General features: G+C 34.0%; 1 protein-coding gene across 1 annotated transcript; it reads left to right on the top strand.

The window, feature by feature from the left end:
* The first annotated feature begins 1,768 nt into the window (after positions 1 to 1,768).
* LOC144436821 (receptor-type tyrosine-protein phosphatase T-like) lies at positions 1,769 to 20,488 on the top strand. The gene is made up of 28 exons (XM_078125680.1): positions 1,769 to 2,117; positions 3,088 to 3,155; positions 3,401 to 3,644; positions 4,030 to 4,253; positions 5,122 to 5,191; positions 5,572 to 5,678; positions 6,181 to 6,376; positions 6,538 to 6,667; positions 7,942 to 8,194; positions 8,927 to 8,972; positions 9,195 to 9,309; positions 10,102 to 10,202; positions 10,652 to 11,040; positions 11,755 to 11,842; positions 12,034 to 12,110; positions 12,459 to 12,495; positions 12,813 to 12,910; positions 13,541 to 13,660; positions 15,144 to 15,295; positions 16,469 to 16,604; positions 16,795 to 16,944; positions 17,377 to 17,476; positions 17,751 to 17,830; positions 18,049 to 18,183; positions 18,738 to 18,854; positions 19,148 to 19,305; positions 19,879 to 20,014; positions 20,334 to 20,488. The coding sequence occupies exons 1-28, from the start codon at positions 1,769 to 1,771 to the stop codon at positions 20,406 to 20,408; spliced, it is 3,951 nt and encodes a 1,316-aa protein (XP_077981806.1). The 3' UTR covers positions 20,409 to 20,488.
* Positions 20,489 to 20,721: the final 233 nt, after the last annotated feature.

Raw genomic sequence — 20,721 nt, 5'->3', positions numbered from 1 at the left:
AAAGCAATGAATAAAACTTCTTCTAGAAACCGCTTTTCCAAAGACAGTATATTCATAGGCAGTGTGGTTGATCAAAATCTGTTCCAAAAGTAAGTTTTAGCAGAAAAATCGGCAAAAACTGTAGAGCAAAATTTGAGTGCAGCATCAAAGCGCATCTCATATATACAGTCATTAATTACACAAATGATTGAGTATATTATTACATTATGTATTTACAACAAAGTTGTCTGGTGATCGCACTATGCGTGAAACTCCGAGTTACAACCAAGAAAGAGTTCCAGAACTACCAAAACTATATTGCTCTGCCACTGCGGTAAAGAGCACAGTCTTAGCAGATTGATACTCACCGAGTTATATATATATATATATATATATATATATATATATATATATATATATATATATATATATATATATATATATATATATATATATATATATATATATATATAACTCGGTGAGTATCAATCTGCTAAGACAGTGCTCTATACCGCAGTGACAGAGCGTAATACTTTTGGTAGTACTGGAACTCTTTCTTGGTTGTAACTCGGAGTTTCACACATTGTGTGATCATCAGACAACTCATCATGTATGTATGTATGTATGTATGTATGTATGTATGTATGTATGTATGTATGTATATATATATATATATATATATATATATATATATATATATATATATATATATATATATATATATATATATATATATACAATGTGTATATATTTTCGGGCAATGAAAAACTTACAAAACGCAATATTAATAGCTGTAATAACATAGAGTCTAGAGAACTAATAACAACAGATTGGTGCGCTCTCAGAGAACGTAACTTAATTTAATTCGTTTTAAGAGTGTGGACTGCAGTTGGGTAAAAGCTAAAGAATGTGCGATTAGAACCTGATTTGATGTTGATAGGCAAGCGAATGTGTGTGTCTGCCTTAATGCCTCTCTATAGGTTATACAATAATCAACATAGCCATTTAATGTAATTAGTCACATTCGGGAATTCAGGACAATTTTTCAGTACTCTGTGACTTTCAATAATGTATCACAGGGGTCAGTGATCATGTAATCGATTGATTGATCGATCGATCAATTTATTGATTGATTTAATATTGATCGATTGAATGGTTAATTTTGTGGTGAAGTAAAACTTATTTTGTTGTGATAGGACATAATTCTCATTATCGACTAAATAAAGACACCGTGTCCATTCCTCTCCTATTATCTAAATTAAAACACCCATAATCTCATAATTACCTGGGCTCAGTTACCACGAAAATTAGTCTGTAAGTGGTAACTGAACCCAGCTAATTATGAGATTAGGGGTGTTTTAATTTAGATAAGAGGAGAAGAATGGACAAGGTGTCTTTATTTAGTCAATAAAGAAAGAAAAAATAGCAGGGAAAGAAGAAAAAAAGTTGTATATCACCATAAAAATAAATGTCTGAGTCAATTGATCAATATCACACACAAAATAAGTTTTATTTCACCAACTCAATCAATCAATCAATCAATCAATCAATCAATCAATCAATCAATCAATCAATCAATCAATCAACCAACCAATCATTCAATCAATCAGTCAATGCTCGCTGATCCCTGTAAATATGTATGATTTGTAATTGTATGGCTCTAAATGGCCTCCTACATACCCTCCCCACACTTGCACTCATGACGCATGTTATGGCAGTTCCGTCATAATAATATGATGGCGTGCTATGACTTTTGTTAGTATTTTTATCTAAACATCACCTTGGTAATATGTCATTTTTATTTACCTTAGTTCTGCCAACATTTTCACAAGATTATTTACCAACTGTTGAGGTTGAAGCTACTCAAGCAACTGTACAATGGCGGAAGTGGGATAAATCAATTGATGTTGGTTATGGACCAGTAGAAGCTTACAGAGTGTATTCCAAACAGACAGAAGATGATGATTGGACTCGACATCCAGATATCACAGTACAAGATCCAGAAGTAGCAAGTTACAACACAATTGTTTCTGGACTGTTGTGGTCGACTAGTTATGATTTCGCAGTGGCGGTCAAAATCCAAGGGCAAATGGAAGAAGATATCAAACACATTCAAACAGAAACCACTTTGTGTGATGGTTAGTATTGTGGATTCAGCCACTTTGACAATGGATTTAAAATTTGTAACACAAGAAATGATGTTGCTGTTTGTGAATCAAGTGCTAATATATTTCAAATGATATGGACCTCAGTTAAAGCATTCCTCCACTATTTTGAAATTCCTCGCTGATACATAGATTCATGTTGACATATGATAGCTTAAATCAACATAATATACTTATAGCTTAAATCAACGTGTTGATTAAGACACAGAGTTTCATATCTAATTTCTTATATAGCTGCAACCGGAAAGTTTAAAAAAAAACTATTTAGTAGTAGTAGTATTTACATCCTGAACAGTGTTGATTCAACTGTGGGTCAACATATTTAAGTAGCTGTGCACAGCATATATTACAATAAATTCAGCCAAATAGATTTTTGGGTCCGTACCCTAAAATCAAAGCTCCTAATATTATCATGATTGTAACCTATTATTGTACTATTTATGCATAAAATCAACACCTAATTAACTAAAATGTCATTTGGGCATTTTAACAGTTGTCAGTCAATATGTTGTTGCTGGTTGTCTGATAGAGAAATAATACTCTATTTACAGCTAGTACAGCTTCAATTATTACTATTACAATACATTATACTAGTAAGCAGAATTGTAGTCAATCATTAGTTACAGATTTCATGCAAGTGATCACATAGTAGATCAACATTATGCTTTTGTTAATATCCAGTGAAATCTCTCAAATTGCACTGTGTTTTTGTCACAACCAGTGAAGAAAATAACCATGCACCAAGAAGAGAATTTGTTGTTTTTCAGTTCCTCTTCGACAAAACTGATTGCAGTTACTTATTTCAACTTGTCTTCTTTGAATCGTTGTTATTTGGAAAAAAAGGAAATATTAGGTTTAGTTAATGTGTATTGCTTTAATAATAGAACAATTAACTCTATATATTTGTTAAGTTGTAAATGTTGTATTTTATTTAATGTTCCAGTACCAGGAAAACCAACAATAACAAGTTCTGAGTCGACAAAACCAAATGAAATTCTGATTAATGTCGAGGTGAGAGACATTTTTTGGTTTATTTCTTCTTGTGTACATGTCTCCATGTCCAATATCGCCATTAGCCAGATTTGACAAATCCGATAAATAGTTTAAAGATGCATTTTGCAGAACATATCACTGATTTGTCCATCTTCCCATGTGTTTGATAGGCATTTCTTTTGCGCAAATCATGAAGAATATGTCATATTGTTTATTTCTTCCTTGATGACTTAAAACACGTGTCCCTTTACTCCTCATTACAGGCTACTGACATCAGGTGTAATCATAATGGAAACAATGGGTATATTGCGCTCTTTACAATCAGACACAGAAAGGCTAACAATGGGGGTGATTATGAAACCAGGACTGGACCCAGTGGCACTGCTCGATCATTTACAGTAGCCGAATTAATGCCTTACACAGAATATGAGGTGGGGATAAAATTTAACAATGCTGATGAAGAAAGTCCATGGAGTACAACAGTGACAGTTAGGACAGCTGAAGGTGGTAAGTAGTGTATGAAATAAACATAGTGATACCTATATACGTGAAAGCGGAAATAATTATTGTTTACCCCATTTTGTCAAAAACATTCCAAAACTAGTTAATACCACACTTGAACAAGGAGTCAGTGGAGGGATGACATGTGACATGCACCAAAACCACACCACTATACACTAACTGTAGGACACGTCTCTGCATGCACAATTCGTCACTCATAAATATTCCATGGTGCACCTTCATTTGTACAAGATTCAAATGCACATTTGATCAGATATAAACCAGAAATATATTAAAACAGTCGCGCCTTTTAATAAGACTATTTTATCAGAACGATTTATTCTTTTCTGTCAAATCTAGTGTAATAATCAATGTACCTCTGTTTCCATAGTTCCATCTAAACCAAGAAATGTAACATTGGCTGCTGCAGTATACACTATAGAAGTTCAATGGTTGATACCCGAGGTTTTGAATGGTGTACTTAATCAGTATATCATCAGTTACTGGAAGACAGAAGATGAAAGTAGAACAATGGTTAATGTAACTGATGACTTACTTGATGTTACTAATTATATTATCTCCAACTTGGAATATAAAGTAAACTATAATGTTCAGGTAATTACCCCAAAATATTCATTTGTTATATATTTCATTCGAAAAGGCCACAATCTTTAAGTAAAATTACTTGGCGCTGTGTATTTACTATGATTATACAACTGTTGACATCAGACTGTGGACGAACAGAACTTATTACGGAAAGTAAACAAATGAATTGGATTAATAACACTTGCCACAGTATGCTTTGGAAGTACAAAGACTTGTATTACATTCTGTCATTTGATAAGAAGAGTTTTATGGCCACTTTACACAGTTCCCAAACCAATTTCCAGTTCCCCTGGAAGTCCATGTACACGCGAAGAGGCCAGAATACTGTTCTTATCAAACCATAGTGTGTAATACAAGTCTCTGCTGGTTCAACATGCTAAGCGAAGTGTTATGAATCCATTTGTTTACTTGTCTATTTGTGACAGTTTGTCCACGGTCTGATGTCAGCAGATGTATAATGACATTGATATTGAATCACTTTATAAACCTATCAAGAAACTTCATCAGTGCATTATATCAAGTATGGAGCAGTATCAGATGGAACAGTTATTGTTAACTTGAATACGTATGATCATGGCATATTATTCTGTACGCAAGCTCCAATAATAAATAATAACAGTCTGTCAATGTTTGATAACAGTTCACACATAATTGAAAGTACATTTGTAGAACGATGTGTGCTCTAGATATAAAATTACAGACTGCAGTGATCCACACCATTTGTATTTGTTTGCAACATAACAGTCTGAATTTAAAACTTCCAGTGTAGGTTAATGTGCCGCCAAACTGAACTGTATTCTTAAACTAACAAAAGAAGTCAGTACATGATTATTAAATACTCTTACAGTAAATGTGTTTTATTATGTTATTCATATAGATTGCAGGAGTGACAGGAGGTGGACAGGGTTTATTTAGCAATGTGGTGACTATACAGACAACGGAAACAAGTAAGATAGGTTGATCTTTTACTGATAAAAAACTTGTAGACATTGTTTAATTAGATGGTTTCACATTAATGGAGCAGTTAGTGTATGTATCAATGTAATAAAAATACAGTAATTTATATTCATAAAATAAACCTACGTGATTGTATAAACCTATCGATGTAGAATTGTGATGAAGTTAAGTATACCTGACTCAAAACCAATAAATTATCAATGGAAATGATTTATTGAAAACGATTACAGAGTGCACGGAATTACGATATGTGAGGTAATTTTTTTTATTTTTGTCGAAATTCATTTGAGGTAAACTGTCTATTTGGACGTGTATCAACTTAGCTTAAGTAGAATCACAACTTATCTTCCTTGTTGTATTTGATATCCAGTTCCTGGTATGCCTGCATCGATTGAAAGTAAGCAAATTACAGACGATAGCATAGAGTTAGAATGGAAGGAACCAGCTATATTTAGTGGAGATATTGAGCATTATGGGGTAAGTTATGTTACATGTTATGATGAGTGAGTGAATGTTCAATAATATTGATATCATGTGGGGGCATGATTTGGAAGCTGACACTATAATTTTTATCATAGTCATTGATAATACACTGGAGAGATGTTATTTGTTTTTATTGCATTCTGATAAACCCGGCGGGAATATTTCAAGCGGCATGGCATTCAATCATAGCCTACATTGCAGCTTCGTTTTGTAAAGAAACCATAGATTGATATTTGGTAACGTCTAGAGGGTAAATGTTTTCTCTGGCTGTCAGCGTTTTTGTCAGTTCACTTGATCGTCAACAACAATATTTCAATTTCAGCCCAATTATTGGGAAATATTCCATGAGTCATTTTTGTTTGTGAATAGGGTTAATGTCAACCATAGTTATTAGTATATTAAAAGTGTCAGCACTATCTAAGAGAAGCAACATATTAGAATGCAAATCAATACCATGGTATAAATATACAAATCATGATACTTTATTTTTTTCCAGATAAAATACATTTCAAAGGAGTCTGTCTTCAATGGTATGGTAATGGAGTCCAAAACTGTTCTTGTAGAAGGGGACATACACACTTATACCCTTACAAATTTAGCTGCAGGAACCAAATACGAAATATTCTTAAATGCCAGTACTTCCAAAGGATTTGGTGAAACTTTAACTGTGTCCACTGGAACAACATTTAAAGGTATGTAGTCACTTTTTTAATAGTTAGTGATAACTGAATCACGATGATATGATTCATTACTATAAGAAAAGAGAATTCACTATATTCACATCCGGCTAAAAGTATCAACGAATCATTAAATTGCAATAAAAATAATCAAATGTTACACCATCTTGATGCAGTCAAGCTTTCAGACGAACTGACGATATCTGAGGAAACGTTAAAGCCAGGTGACATTTCTGACTCAACTGCTGTTGTTACGTTGCCACAACTGTCTGACGAAGCAACTCTATCGAAAGACTCCTTACTACTGTAAGTATACGTATTTCAAATATTATACCATGCGCGAGCCAGGTTCAACCAAAAATATGGAATATATAATCTGATCGTTCTACGTCAAGACAACGTGTGTCTATGTCACTATACAACGAATGTTTACGTCATTGGTTCTGTTGTGTTCAAAATACGAGTCAAAACGCTCAAAGTTGTCATTATTGTCTCCGAATTTTTAAAAATATTACATGCGATGGTATAATTATATTATTCCCCAAAACCTTTCTTCATTCAGCCGGAAAATACTGCTCAAGAGACTCGTAGTGACAAGGGCCCCAAGGCCATAGGTCACTCGTATTTTCCTTGCATGAACACAGAAAGATGTCGGGGAATAGTATCTTAGTATGTCACTGTATAGACATTTATTAAAACAGATACAAACAACTTATTGTACCGTTTAGTGGCAGAAGTCGAGTTTATAATTTTTTGGTTTACTTGAAAATACTTGCAAAATTTGTCGATTAACTATTCTAGTATAATATTAATATCGTTACATGCATCCCTTCTATGACATCACAATTTGTACTCTAGCATTCTTAAAACTGTTGGCTGCATAGTAGGGAAATTCCTGTACATTTTGTGATACATATCGGAAGTTATATCCTAGTTCATTCAATTGCAAGTAAAATTTATATCAGTAAGTAGAATACTATGAGTACCTTTTAATCTGAAGAAAACATTACATCCCAAAAGCATATAAACTCAGCTTGTGCCCCTTTAAATAGACTGACTCATAAGTATATACACACATATGTTTATAAAATTCACTTTATCCATATAGTTTTGTGCAACATTACTTGAAATGTTTTTTGTAATATGAATACTGATAACTGATATAATGTAAGGTTAGTGTAATGTTAATGTAATGTAAATGTAAGGTTAGTTCGAACATCAAAGTGTGACTACACACTGGTCCTCAAGGTTTGAGCGAATTGCAATTTTATCTGACCGTGGTCTCAGTCCCAAATCTGGGCTTTTCTAATTTCCAAATAGCAGTTTACCCTGTTGGAAGTTATTTTCATACATATGAGTAGCCTACTTTATGATGTTTTTTTATTGTGATGTTTGCTGTATATATATTTGTTGAATCAATTATTATGATACTGCATACACGGCACTTTATATTAACACTATACCGTAGTGGCAAAACAACTTGTATGTTATTAATAGTCAATATGGTACTCAATAGGCAAACTTCACAGACATCAATTAAGCAATAACCCTACCTACCTATTTGTACGACTGTTTTGCAGGAATTACATCATTGTTGCAGAATATGATGCAACAGAATCATCAAGACGGAAACGAGAAGTAGATCCTGACCAACTGTCCAGCTTCAATAGTAGTAATGTACCATACTACATCACTGCATCACTTCCACTGAAAGACCTACCCCAGACTTTTATAATTGGGGATGCTGGTATGTATGGCGGTTATTTCAATACTCCACTGACACCAGGAAGGATGTATTACATCTACTATGGGTTTGCAAGTGATGTTTCAGAGGTAAGATGTTTACATTATTTTATATTAAACCCAAAGTTTACATTAAGTTTGAAGTTCCTAACCATTGATTGATCAATGCAATCTTTCTGGCTACATCTATCGATAGGTAAATGATGTTCTGATTGTGTAATCGTTGTATGCACATTGTTTCAAAAGCCAAAGTTTTGTGAAGTGCAGGATATGGGTTAGGGACCACACATATTAGAGAAATCAGTAAAGAAGATCCGAAGTCAAAGGTTCACCTCGCACTGAACTTATTTAACAAAAAAGACTCTTTGTGTTGTAACACATCACACAAATCGTAAATGACGTTGATGACTGTTCTGAGACAAACAGGTGACATCTTCTGTTCCACACACGGCTCACTATCGATGTACAAAGTTGAGTTTGCAATCGGAGATAAGAATTACCAATAGGACTCTAACCGGAAGGTCATTCTTCATCCTAGCCGCAGATTCTTCTCAGGCAGAATTTTGCAGTGCGGACTACACGGACTGGTTACATTGTTCCTTTTATAGTAGACTTGTTGACCAAAATATAGTCATCTAGTTGCAAAAATATGCTAATTTTCTACTATTTTATTTATATTTAACGTAAACAACTCACAAACCTGTATCAAAAGTAGACATCATTACATCTAGGCTAATGACTGGGTCACTAACCATGGCTACATCTTGTAACACAGTTATAGCAATGAAGTAAATTTAAATAAATACTTTTATTTCTCCATAGAACACATTGTACCTCCTTGAAAGCGAACCCAGGACTTCATTTCAAGGTAGTGTGACACATTTGAATTGGATTGAATATATTAATTACTTGTTTAATAGGTAGGTTTGATAGGAAATCAGGAAGTCGAAGTATCAATCATAAAAACCATGTCCGAAACAGAAAGTTCAATAGCCCAGATTACCTCAATTATCATGAAGCACTGTGAAACGTACCTTAATAATTGTCTACACCAACATTACTTATAATGTTTCTATGTTACTGGTTTTAGCTGGATCAGGACATACGGTTGATACAAATCCTCCTATAGTTGCCATAGTAGTAGGAATCATTGCAGCTTTGGTAGTGGCAGCTCTGATCGTTGTTGTAATTTTCTTTGTTAGAAGGTAAGGCAACACCAAATAATTGTTCTTTCAAGACACTAATGGTGTGAATGTGATAGTCATTGCACACAAAATATAGGTTGACAAAGGTTTGTAATTATTAGTTATTGTGCTGGTGCATGAAGACATAGCATTGGTAAGAAAAATTCAAAAGATGTTTAAAGATAGTTCAGCAATTTTGAGATTTTGATATATATATATATATATATATATATATATATATATATATATATATATCAGAATCTCAAAATATTTATGATATATCTTTAAGCCTATTAAGAAAGCTGTTTAACTGTTTAATGTGTGTATATACACACACCACTTTCGTTTTAGCTTACACAATAAACAGTAAGAAACACTTTACTGTTTATATATATACTGACTTTGCACATCTTATCTTGCCGTTTATTTTCACACCTTTTATTACATCACTTTTCACTTAACACTTTTCGTCGTTCGTATGAGCGCTGTTGGTTTTATACCTATTAGTCATCCTTGGACTGTTGATTGATAAAGTTGTGCTAGACACATCGAAACGTCGCTATCAAGATTTCAACTTGGGATTGGAAGTAAGGTCGACTTCGAACTTTTGCTATCTATCCATCGAGTCACTTATATTGTGTGTGTGTGTGTGTGTGTGTGTGTGTGTGTGTGTGTGTGTGTGTGTGTGTGTGTGTGTGTGTGTGTGTGTACACACACACACACACACACACACACACACACACATATATATATATATATATCTGTGTGTGTCGAATGTATGTGTTTGATAACGTTTTCTTAAATATTATTTAGGAATAAAAACAAGAGTAGCCGGACAGATAATCAAAGTCAACAAGATCCTATTGAACAAAGTCGTCACAGTGATCATCAAAACCTCTACCAAAATGTAGAAGGTAAGCAGTATAAGTCAAAGAAATAGAACGAAGCATTTCGGAAAAAATACATTATGCGTATTATGTACCAATTGCACAATGGACAAATTGCATAGATTGCATTCCAAGATGCAACATTGTTAGGTTGTTTCTTTCTTTGATATATTTAGTCATATGTATACTCTAATATACTTTGTATCCTCTGACTTCGAAGAGTGCAACCATATAAAAAATAAACGGACGTCTCTGGAATGGTATTATCAGAGATATTGTCAAGGTCAATAACACCAAAGTTACACCGTAGTACATGTAGAGTTACGCTCGTGGGAAAGTTGCATGTGCATTTATCGGTTTTATCCTTGTCGTGTTGGTTATCAGTAACAATGTTCTTTGTGTTTGTTATGTGAAGAGAGGCGATTTGTCTATGTTTATGACAGTCTAAATGTAATAAGAGACTATTTCCAACACAGGTGATTCCAACACAAACCCATGTGACAGTGACGTAACATTCCAGTATGCTAATGTAGTGGAACTCGCTGAAGAAAAAAATAAGAAAGGATCATCCACAGACCTTACAACAAAGCCTCTGACCAGTGATGATGTATCACTTGAAGTACCCAAGAAACCAATTGTTGCCTCTAAACCTCAACCAGAGAAACCATGTATTGCTGTCAAACCACAGACAGGTGGTCTACCCTTAGTTGCTAGACCTAAAGGATCACCATCCCTCCCACCTAAACCCAAACCAGCTCTTAAACCTAAGGCTACTGTAGATTCAGAATATGTAATTAAGGTGGAGGATCTTTCTGAATATATAAAGAAGAAGAGAAGAGCAGGCGAGTTCAAGTCTGAATTCAAGGTAAAGTCTACCAGACATACAATCTTAACTATCACAGTTTCAATCCAAGATTTTTATATCAGTGGGAACATAAGGATTAAGATCATTAGTTTTTAACTAGATCAACGTGTCATATTGTTCTACCAGACAAGTGCCTTTCACACTTAAAATGTTACATGCAATTCGACCTGAAAGTGCCCATATGGATGAGGATTGGGTAATCATTGTGGATTTTTATAAAACAGATTTATCATTGCTTCCGATCCTACTTAAAAAAAGCAATGTTAAACAACATTGGTAAAGGTATGTGCTTGTAACTCAACACATTGCAAAAATCTAAAAAATGTTTAAAAAGTTTTTTATTGTACGTACAAGAGTTTTACACATTTAGTAATCATTTACAATTTATTAAGTTACAACCAACGACTTGGCATATACTAGTAATGATTTTTCAAATAAGAAGCCATGATAAAACTTTTATTTTACAAATTAAAAATCCAAAATACTTATCCAATCCTCATCCATGTGGCCACTTAAAGGTTTTAAAGTTAGATGTTCAATACATACCAATGTTACAACTTACTAAGTGTTTTCCATGTAGTCGATCTAAGGATCGACAATGGAGAATTTCTATTTAACAAACAAATGGCCCATTGTTACACACCATCACATTCAAGAACATTACGGGTGGTTAGTGATGTTACATTTGGGTAAACAAATCATTTAATCTTTCAGTTGCTACCTCAAGGCCAAATTAGAACAGTTGATACAGCTTTAATGCCAGAAAATACTAAGAGGAATAGATTCCGTAACATTTTGGCTTGTAAGTAACAATATTATATTCATATCTCTGTTTTGTATCGTATCTAAGAATCTTTGTGATTGCATCAAATATTTATATTCCATACCAATCCAATACATCTATATAGAAGTATTTTCTGTACAAAGAAGTGTTTTATGTCTTGTTTGTCTCATATCATTTCACAGTTTTATCTCTTTTGTATTGGTATATAGATGACCATTCAAGAGTGGTACTAGATCCAATTGAAGGCGACCCGACCTCAGACTATATTAATGCCAGTTACATTGACGTAAGTTCAAACCTTTTGTTCACAATTTATCAAGCTGTTTATCCTATGAATGCTGCAGTGCATTGCAAATAATCAGCCAGTACAGATTAATTTCGGTCAACCCACTAAAAGATAGAACTCAAGGGCAAATTGTATGTGTTAAGTAGGTTTTACGGATCCTTTTATTTATAAAGGCAACGTCTGCTATAGTATTAGTTATAGCTTGAAAAAACATATATGAAGCTGTGTGTTTAATTGTGTTTTCAATGTCAACCAGTGTTCAATTTCGATTTTTTATATGCACATTTCGTTTTTTCCATTTCATTGCTATAAGGCCTAACACATGACCTGTACAACTTCTTCTTATAGGGATACATAAAGGAAAAGGCGTACATAGCTACTCAAGGTAAAAAACCAAACTGCTTAAAATACTTCCACATACACATTTTCTGCATACACAGAGAAATTACATATTTCGATTTGTACTCTATATACTGGTTGATTTGTTAATAATGATGGAATATAATTTGATGGTTAACATGTCTACATATAAGCTATATTTATTAGTGTAGGTTTAATGATATCCTTACTTTGACCAATTTGGAATGAAACGTTGCTAAGAGAAGGCAGTGTTCAGATAAAACAATGATTGTCTTCTCTAGTGATGATGTGATGCGTTGAATGTGTGATAATTGATGTATGTACAAACATTTGAAATTATAGGACCAAATACCGAGACTATTGATGACGTATGGAGAATGATTTGGCAAAAGAATATCACTTCTATTCTGATGGCTACAAATTTAGTTGAGAATGGCAAGGTGAGAAATTGATTTGATATCACAATTAAGACTAGTTTGAGACGAGATGAATATTTATCAGTCTAATCTGTAACCACAATAGGGAATCCAGACTGAGCATGCTCAGACGCAAAGGATTATGGGATTATCTGTGGTTATCGTAATACATAATCTGGAGCTACTGGTAAAATTAACCTCCCACAATGGTCAGGGTAAATCTCAATTGATTATTTGTGGTTAAAAACAATGTGTCATTATTGTTTACCATACTAATTGATTAGTATTTGTTATCACATTTCCCACGATGCAACATTCAACATGGCGGGTTTGCCAGTTCCCTATTATTATCACTTAATAAATTTAACATGTTTGTATATCAATTAATATCAATGAACTTTATGTGATATTTTGTAATTTCCATAAAACGCTTACCTTTAATGAATATGAATTTTATTAATTCGACTATAAGCAGAATGATCTAGTATTCAAGTTTATATCTATTTCCCTAGTATTGTATCAGTATATTTTGTAGGTAACACTTACCTAAATATAAATACTACTTATTTATTCCTTATTTATCAAGATCATCTCACATGCCAGTTAATTATGTATTAGTTCTAATTAGTGTATGTATTGTATACCTCTGTGCAGGTGAAATGTCACCAGTATTGGCCTGATGAAGATGGTGTCTGGTATGGCGATATTTATGTATCAATAGAAAAAGCAGAAACGTTTGCCAACTACAATGTCAGAACTTTTCACATTCAAACTGTGAGTACCATTAAGCTGGCTAGACAGTGTTGTCATTATGCTTACGGCTAAACATTACCCTATACATTTTCAATGAATTAGGGAGCATGCAGTAATTACTGGGGGGGGGGACAAGCCGTGTCTGTGGCATAAAATGTATCGCTCCCTCTAGTCCGGTCTGCTAAAAAGTGACCCTCCCTCAATTTCCTTGTTCTAAAATATGACCCCCTCCCCCTGTTTCAATGAAAACCTTTTCTAAAATCGCCTCCCTATTGTGTAGTTGTTAGAGCTCAAGATTAGTAGTCAGACGGTCCTTGGTTTTAATCCCACTAGAGACAGGGATTTTTTCTGTAATAAGATCCTACCACATTGGTAGGCATTGGTTGTATTGCCACCACGCTGAGTTTATGTTAGTATTAAATCAATGCCTGTGTTTGGATATGATTGCCTGAGCTGAAGGCCAGAACTCTCAAAGACTAGATGAGTGCACAATTGAAACTGACAACCGAAGTCAGCATCTCCATTTCATCACATTATCCCCAATATGTTGTTATGCTGTACCCACTTTACTACTGTGAGAGCCACTCCTCTCCTCAAACCACAACTAATATGCTACATTTCACTGATATGTTATCATATTACTTTACAATGGGACATGTGGTGGGACATGGTAGCAGTTGTATTTGGAACCGGTGGCAGCAGTGGGGTCATGCCAAAATCACAAAATAATGCAAACCTTAAATAGAAAATGAGTCAAGGGAAAACGTCACATTGTGACCATCCACTAATTTCCATTTCTAGAAATATGACCCTCCCGAGGACCGATTTGTAAAATGTCAACCCCTTTTGTATTTTTCTTTGTTCTCTTGTTCTCTTGAGTAAAAATAAAACATACCATAAAGACAAAAAAATGTTAACCCCTCCCATTCCCTTGGCCCTCACCCTTGTAATTTCTGAAGGCTCCCTTAGATAGAATGAGTTATTTAATGCAATGTGCTATGTGACGTTGTCTTCACAAAGTTATGGCAGACATCAGACCGTTGACGAATAGTACCTGTAACAAACAGGGAAATGAAACAACTGAATTGGATTAATAACACTTCAGCATGTTGGAACAGTAGAGACATAATTATATTCCATGGTTTGATAACAGTTGTATGGCATCTTTACATGTACATGAATTGCCAGGGGAACTTCAAATTTGTTTATGAACGTGAACTATTATGTAAAGAGGCCATAAAACTGTTCTTATCAAATGATGGAATGTAATACTTGTCTATCTGTATTTCCAACATGCTGTGCCAAGTGTTATTAATTCAATTTATTTGTTAACTTTCCATGTTTGTAATGTTTGCCAACGATGTAATGTCCGTCCTTCTATTAACTGCTTAAGTTGAATTGCTTCATTTTACAGCATAAAGCTAGGTTATGTTATGCCAATTATTTTGATTGCACACTCCTTAATCAGTGGAGAGTAAGAAACTTTCATTCCGTTTTTCCCCAGGAGCACTCCGATATCCGTGTTGTGAAGCAATTCCATTTCACTGTGTGGCCAGATAAGGATGTACCAATGTATGCTACAGCTGTACTTGATGTCCTTGAACATTTTAAAAGTAGCATAGCAGAGAATGCAGGACCACCACTTATTCATTGCAGGTATATATATAATGACAAGTTATTACTTTATTTAACTTAACATTTCTATAAAAGTGTGCCAAAACAGACCCCAAAAATTCCATTGTGGGCTAAGAATGATATAGTCACTGGGAAGACGATATGTCCACAGTTACTGTTGTCCTCTTCATCCATCTTGCTGAACTCTCAATCACCTCAAAGTTGCGATAATTGTCCCCATACAACGTTTGAAATTTGGTTTTGCACGACTAAACGACATCTCGGAAATAATTTAATTTCTTCACAGTGAAACTCTGGGTGAACACACTGAATGCTTGTAATCGTGAATCGATGCAATCGGAAATCTAATTGTATTTTTAGAAGTGGTCAGTTACATTTCCTGGTAATTGTGTTATCTTCAAGCACAGACCGCTAATGCAATTTTCCTCAATCTTAAGTTACGGCTTTTTATAGCTCAGTCGGAGTGAAAGGTTGTATTTACACTATTTGATAAAATATATGTACTGGAATTATATATACAGGAACCTAGTTGTAAAATGATTTCAAATAGCGGGATGTTTACTCCAAGTTAATCGCATGGTTTGAAGTAAAACGACAGGTCTTATTAAAATTGAAACATTCTCTTTAAATTTTCTATAACTCTATTCCTAATCAATCATTGGCCTTTAACTGTATATGTTTTGGTTTCAAAAGTCTCTAGCCATTGAACATAGATTAACAGTACCTTTAAATACCACAGCCCATACATTTCACAAATATATTTCCTAAATTATGTGGATGGGTATTCATCATTTGCAAACGACAACATGCAAATTGTAAATCTATAAATTAATGCATTCAATGAATTGTCATTCGTCGAATTATAGTCTGATAATTTATCACATCAAAGTGTCGACGTCGAAATGTTTAGATAAGGAAGTACATATGCCAACTGTTTCTCAAACGTGTGTAAAACACAACATAAATTGATTACATATCTTATGTATGAAACTAAAAGTGTGAACATGGCAAATTTATTAGCAAGTCATAAGTTATGTTAGTAGTTCTGCCGTCAAATCGAAATCCTGGGAGCCACTTAGGGAGTGTGTGTGTCGGTGGGGGGGGGCGTGTCAACGACTAATGTTAATGTACGTTTTCCAGCTTAGGCATGCCATATTATAAAAAAAATGTATATTTTACTGTATTTGTTCTTAGTGCTGGTGTTGGTCGTACTGGTACCTTCATAGCCATTGATGTCATGTTACAAATGGCTAAAGAGGAAGGAAAGGTTGACATCTTCAACTTTGTGAAAAAGGCCAGAGAGAATAGGATGTACTTTGTTCAAGTAGAGGTAAATTTCTTTCAAATAATAATAGTCAATTAAAACGGTGCACCAAAGCGTCATGAAAGTAACTTTAAGGATTTAAACATTCCATGAATTTCTGTGCAATATAACCCCCCCCCTCCCATTCCTATATCCTTATCGAACTATACTTGGTTACACAGCTGTTACCATATAAACTATGTTTGTCATAATATAGGACCAATATGAGTTCATCCATACAGCGTTGATGGAAGCTACTATTTGTGATAGTACCGCCATTCCAGCGACAGACTTCAGAGTACTGTTCGGCAAGTTATGCAGAGTGGACAAAACAACTGGTAGAACACCTTTGGAAACTGAATGGGAGGTTAGTATGATGCCCAAGTGTTGTAATGTTGTGTACAGTACAAAGAAACTGCTAGAACACAAACGTTTGTTTTTACAATATATTACAGTGGTTGTTTTGTACGTAAAGTCAACCATATAATTTCATTCCAACAGTTTGGACAATACTTCAGTACCTAGAAATAGGTTTATCGAGCGTTTATTGCTAGATTGAAACCTTAACTAGGGCAATAACTACAAGGAAACAAATTTGTGTTTCGTTTGGTATATTAAGCACTAAAGTATAGAGATAAACACACGCCACTTGGACATATGTTCCAGGCCAGATTCTTGAAGACACTAAGTATGAGTGAAAAAGAATTAAGCCTTACACAATTACATATACCTAATCCATATGTTTTGATGTGGCAGTGTTTATTATCTAATAAATATTAATTTATTTCATTTTATTCAGAATCTCGGAAAGGTGAGCCGTGTGCCCAACAAAGATGAATGCTCTGTAGGTTCATCCAAGGAAAATGCCAACAAAAACAGGTTTTCAGACATTTTGCCATGTAAGTACGCCCCAGTTTATGTCGTTGTCTTCCATTCGACATCAGCTAATGAAATATCTATCCAGTTTGTGTTTAGTACATAGTATGATAGCCTGACCATCCCCACGGACACAACTATTATAGCACATATTCATGTGTTTTAAAACCACAATCGATTTACCGATAAACAATCTTAACGGAAAGATTTATGCAGTTTTTTAGATATTTTTTTTTCAATCCTTTTAATTGGTAGTATTGGCATTTTTTACTTTCTCCTTTCCTTCAATTGATGCAGTCAATAGATCTCGTCCTCATCTAATGACAGCAGTCAAGGAACCGGATTCTAATAGTTATATCAATGCTAGCTTTGTCAGTGTGAGTAATCATTCAATTTGTTCTTTAAAAAAGAAAAATCAAGGATGATAAATTTAAATCGAACTTTCCTAACATTTTTAGCTGTAATTCTAAGAAATTATGTATCGTTTTACAAGTTGTTCATTTTCTGTAAACACATACTGTATTGTCCAGTGTTACAGATTCCCTAAGTTCATATATTATTGCTTTTCTTAAAGAATATTTTTCATTGTGCATAGGCTTACACTCAGAAGAATGCTTTCCTGGTGACTCAAATGCCAATGCCAAACACAGTCATTGACTTTTGGAGGATGGTGTATGATTACAAATCTTACTCCATAGTTATGTTGAATGATATGGACTCCAATGACACGGTAAGTTATTTTGACAGATTGGATCTGTCATTGAAGGTAAAACAATCAACATTAATAGGTTTAGGCACATTTCTTGTTGGTGTTGGAGACACAAACAGTTATAATGCCTAACATATGAGAATTTTATGTAACAATTTACTCAACAACAGAAGACATCAAACGATGAGCCGATCTGAGTCGACAAAGCAGACCGTCTAGGCAAAAAAGTGTTTTCAGATACCAACTTCTTGAACCGTCCCACCTTACACAATATTGCAGTTTCGTGACATACCTTAAGTTTGTGTGTTCTCAAACACCATATGAAATTGTAACATTGTGTAAGGCGGGAAGTTTGAAAGTATTAAGTTGGTATCTGAAAACATTTTTTACCTAGACTGTCTGTTTTGTCGACTCAGACTGACGCATCGTTTGATATGTTCTGTGTAAGAATACATTGTGGAATAAAATCGTCAAATGCTATGCCTTTCTTGACAGAGTGTAGTATCCTTTTTACCCTTTCACCTCATATCACTTAATATCATATTGAGTAATCGTCAAAATCTTTGTTACAACAGAGTATTGGCCAGTACTGGCCTGAAGATGATGCCATGAATATTGGACCATTCCGAATTAACACTTTAAGTCGAGATGTGAAGGGAAGCCTTATCGTCAGAACATTGCAACTCACTAACGTAAGTTATACTTTAACAACATCTACTGTACCTTGAAATTGAACATTGTGACTGTATGGTATACTTTGATACCTTCGAATTACTAATATATATATATATATATATATATATATATATATATATATATATATATATATATATATATACACACACACACACACACACACACACACATATATATATATATATATATATATATATATATATATATATACACATATATATATATACACATATATATATACACATATATATATAAGTCACTTATGCATAAATTACCAACCTCCCTTTAGCAGAGTGGAACTACTCGGACAATCCAGCAATATCATGTGACGGGATGGACGGCTGGTCAGGATACACCAAAACAGAAAGGTTTGTTCATAGACATTATGACAATGGTTGAGAAATGGCAACAACAAACAGGAAACGGACCGGTTACTGTACATTGTATGTAAGTATTCACATTATTGGACCTTATAATTGTGAAATATGTGTGGTTAGATTACCAACGCCCAATGCCAAGTGTCATAGTATGTCTGCCATTTCCTGCTCTTATCAACGGTATATTTGCCAAATGATTCGTCCATCGAGATTTTGTTCAGTTTAAAACAAAAAGTAAAAGTTGGTAATATGCATAATTGTGCTAAAATTCGTTTTGATACTTTGTTCAAGCGAAGGGCATGGAATCATTGATGTATTGTTACATCAAAATGAAATCTATAGTTTTAATGTATTAAATTAAAGTCTATCTGTAGTTGTTGTTGTTGTTGTTGTTGTTGTTGTTGTTGTTGTTGTTTTACGTCCATTTGAATATAGTAAATGTTTTAATGACTGCATAAAATGTACGAAGTTTCTCTTCTTTTGCTCAAGTGATTTCAAATACTTACATTTCAGTATACCTGACACGAGTAGCAGTATAGATAGTATGTATTAAATTTTTACCTGTTTTTATAGTCAAGTCTAACTGCATAAAGACTTGACGTGCTTGAATACACTTGTAATATCCCATATGACTGTGTCGTAGAAATGGTATTGGTCGTAGTGGTGTATACTGTGCTGCAGTGTCAGCATGTGACAGAATCAAAGTAGAACAAATAGTGGATGTATTCCAAGCTGTCAAGACACTCAGAGCTAACAGAGCCGATATGGTTGAAACCATGGTAAGTACAAATCCAAAGGCCAAGGTCATAAAACGTGTACATATATGGTGACATTTGAAATTACGTTTATGTGTGTTTAAAGTAGTGAATTGGCCATAATTTTGGTGCTTTTCATATAAAAAAGCAAGTATGTCGTAATATAATTAACGCTACTCTAAACCAGGAATCATGTGAACCTATTTAGAATGGATCGGTAGAACTATATTGAATTCCGTGTTTTATGTGTATTTTTCATATCAAAGGACACCGTACAGAAATACAGTCTCCCAGCTTACAGCATTATTAATGGTACTAATATATATTTTCTACTTTGTTTCAGGAGCAATACAGATGTTGCTATGAAATCGTTTTACAGTACTTTGAATCGTTTGACACATATGCTAACTTCCAATAAATGTGGATCTCGCACATTGAAATCATTACACATCTATTATAGAGAGCCGCTTGTCAAATTCAATAATATTAATATAATATTTATCAGGTAAAACTTAAACACCATTTTGACCATTGATGATATACTGATAATAATATACAAGATATACATTATTTGTATCACCATTTGTGTATTTTAAACCGAATTAACATTATTATATGGATCAAACTATTCTGATTCTAAGCGGCTTGATTTTTATTAATTTCATGACCTGTTTTTTACTATGCGTTTTAACTTACAATTCAACTGTTGTGGGAATATATACACACTGTGT

Source organism: Glandiceps talaboti, chromosome 6 (genome assembly GCF_964340395.1).
Source record: "Glandiceps talaboti chromosome 6, keGlaTala1.1, whole genome shotgun sequence".
Classification (NCBI taxonomy): domain Eukaryota; kingdom Metazoa; phylum Hemichordata; class Enteropneusta; family Spengelidae; genus Glandiceps; species Glandiceps talaboti.
Note: the sequence above shows the minus strand (reverse complement) of the source record. Positions and strands in the feature narration are given on the sequence as shown.

Coding starts and splice junctions, on each gene's coding strand:
- LOC144436821 (XM_078125680.1), top strand. CDS start 1,769: ATGTCATTTTTATTTACCTTAGTTCTGCCAACATTTTCACAAGATTAT. Junction 6,377..6,537: donor CACTGGAACAACATTTAAAG/GTATGTAGTCAC, acceptor ATCTTGATGCAG/TCAAGCTTTCAGACGAACTG. Junction 8,195..8,926: donor TTGCAAGTGATGTTTCAGAG/GTAAGATGTTTA, acceptor ATTTCTCCATAG/AACACATTGTACCTCCTTGA.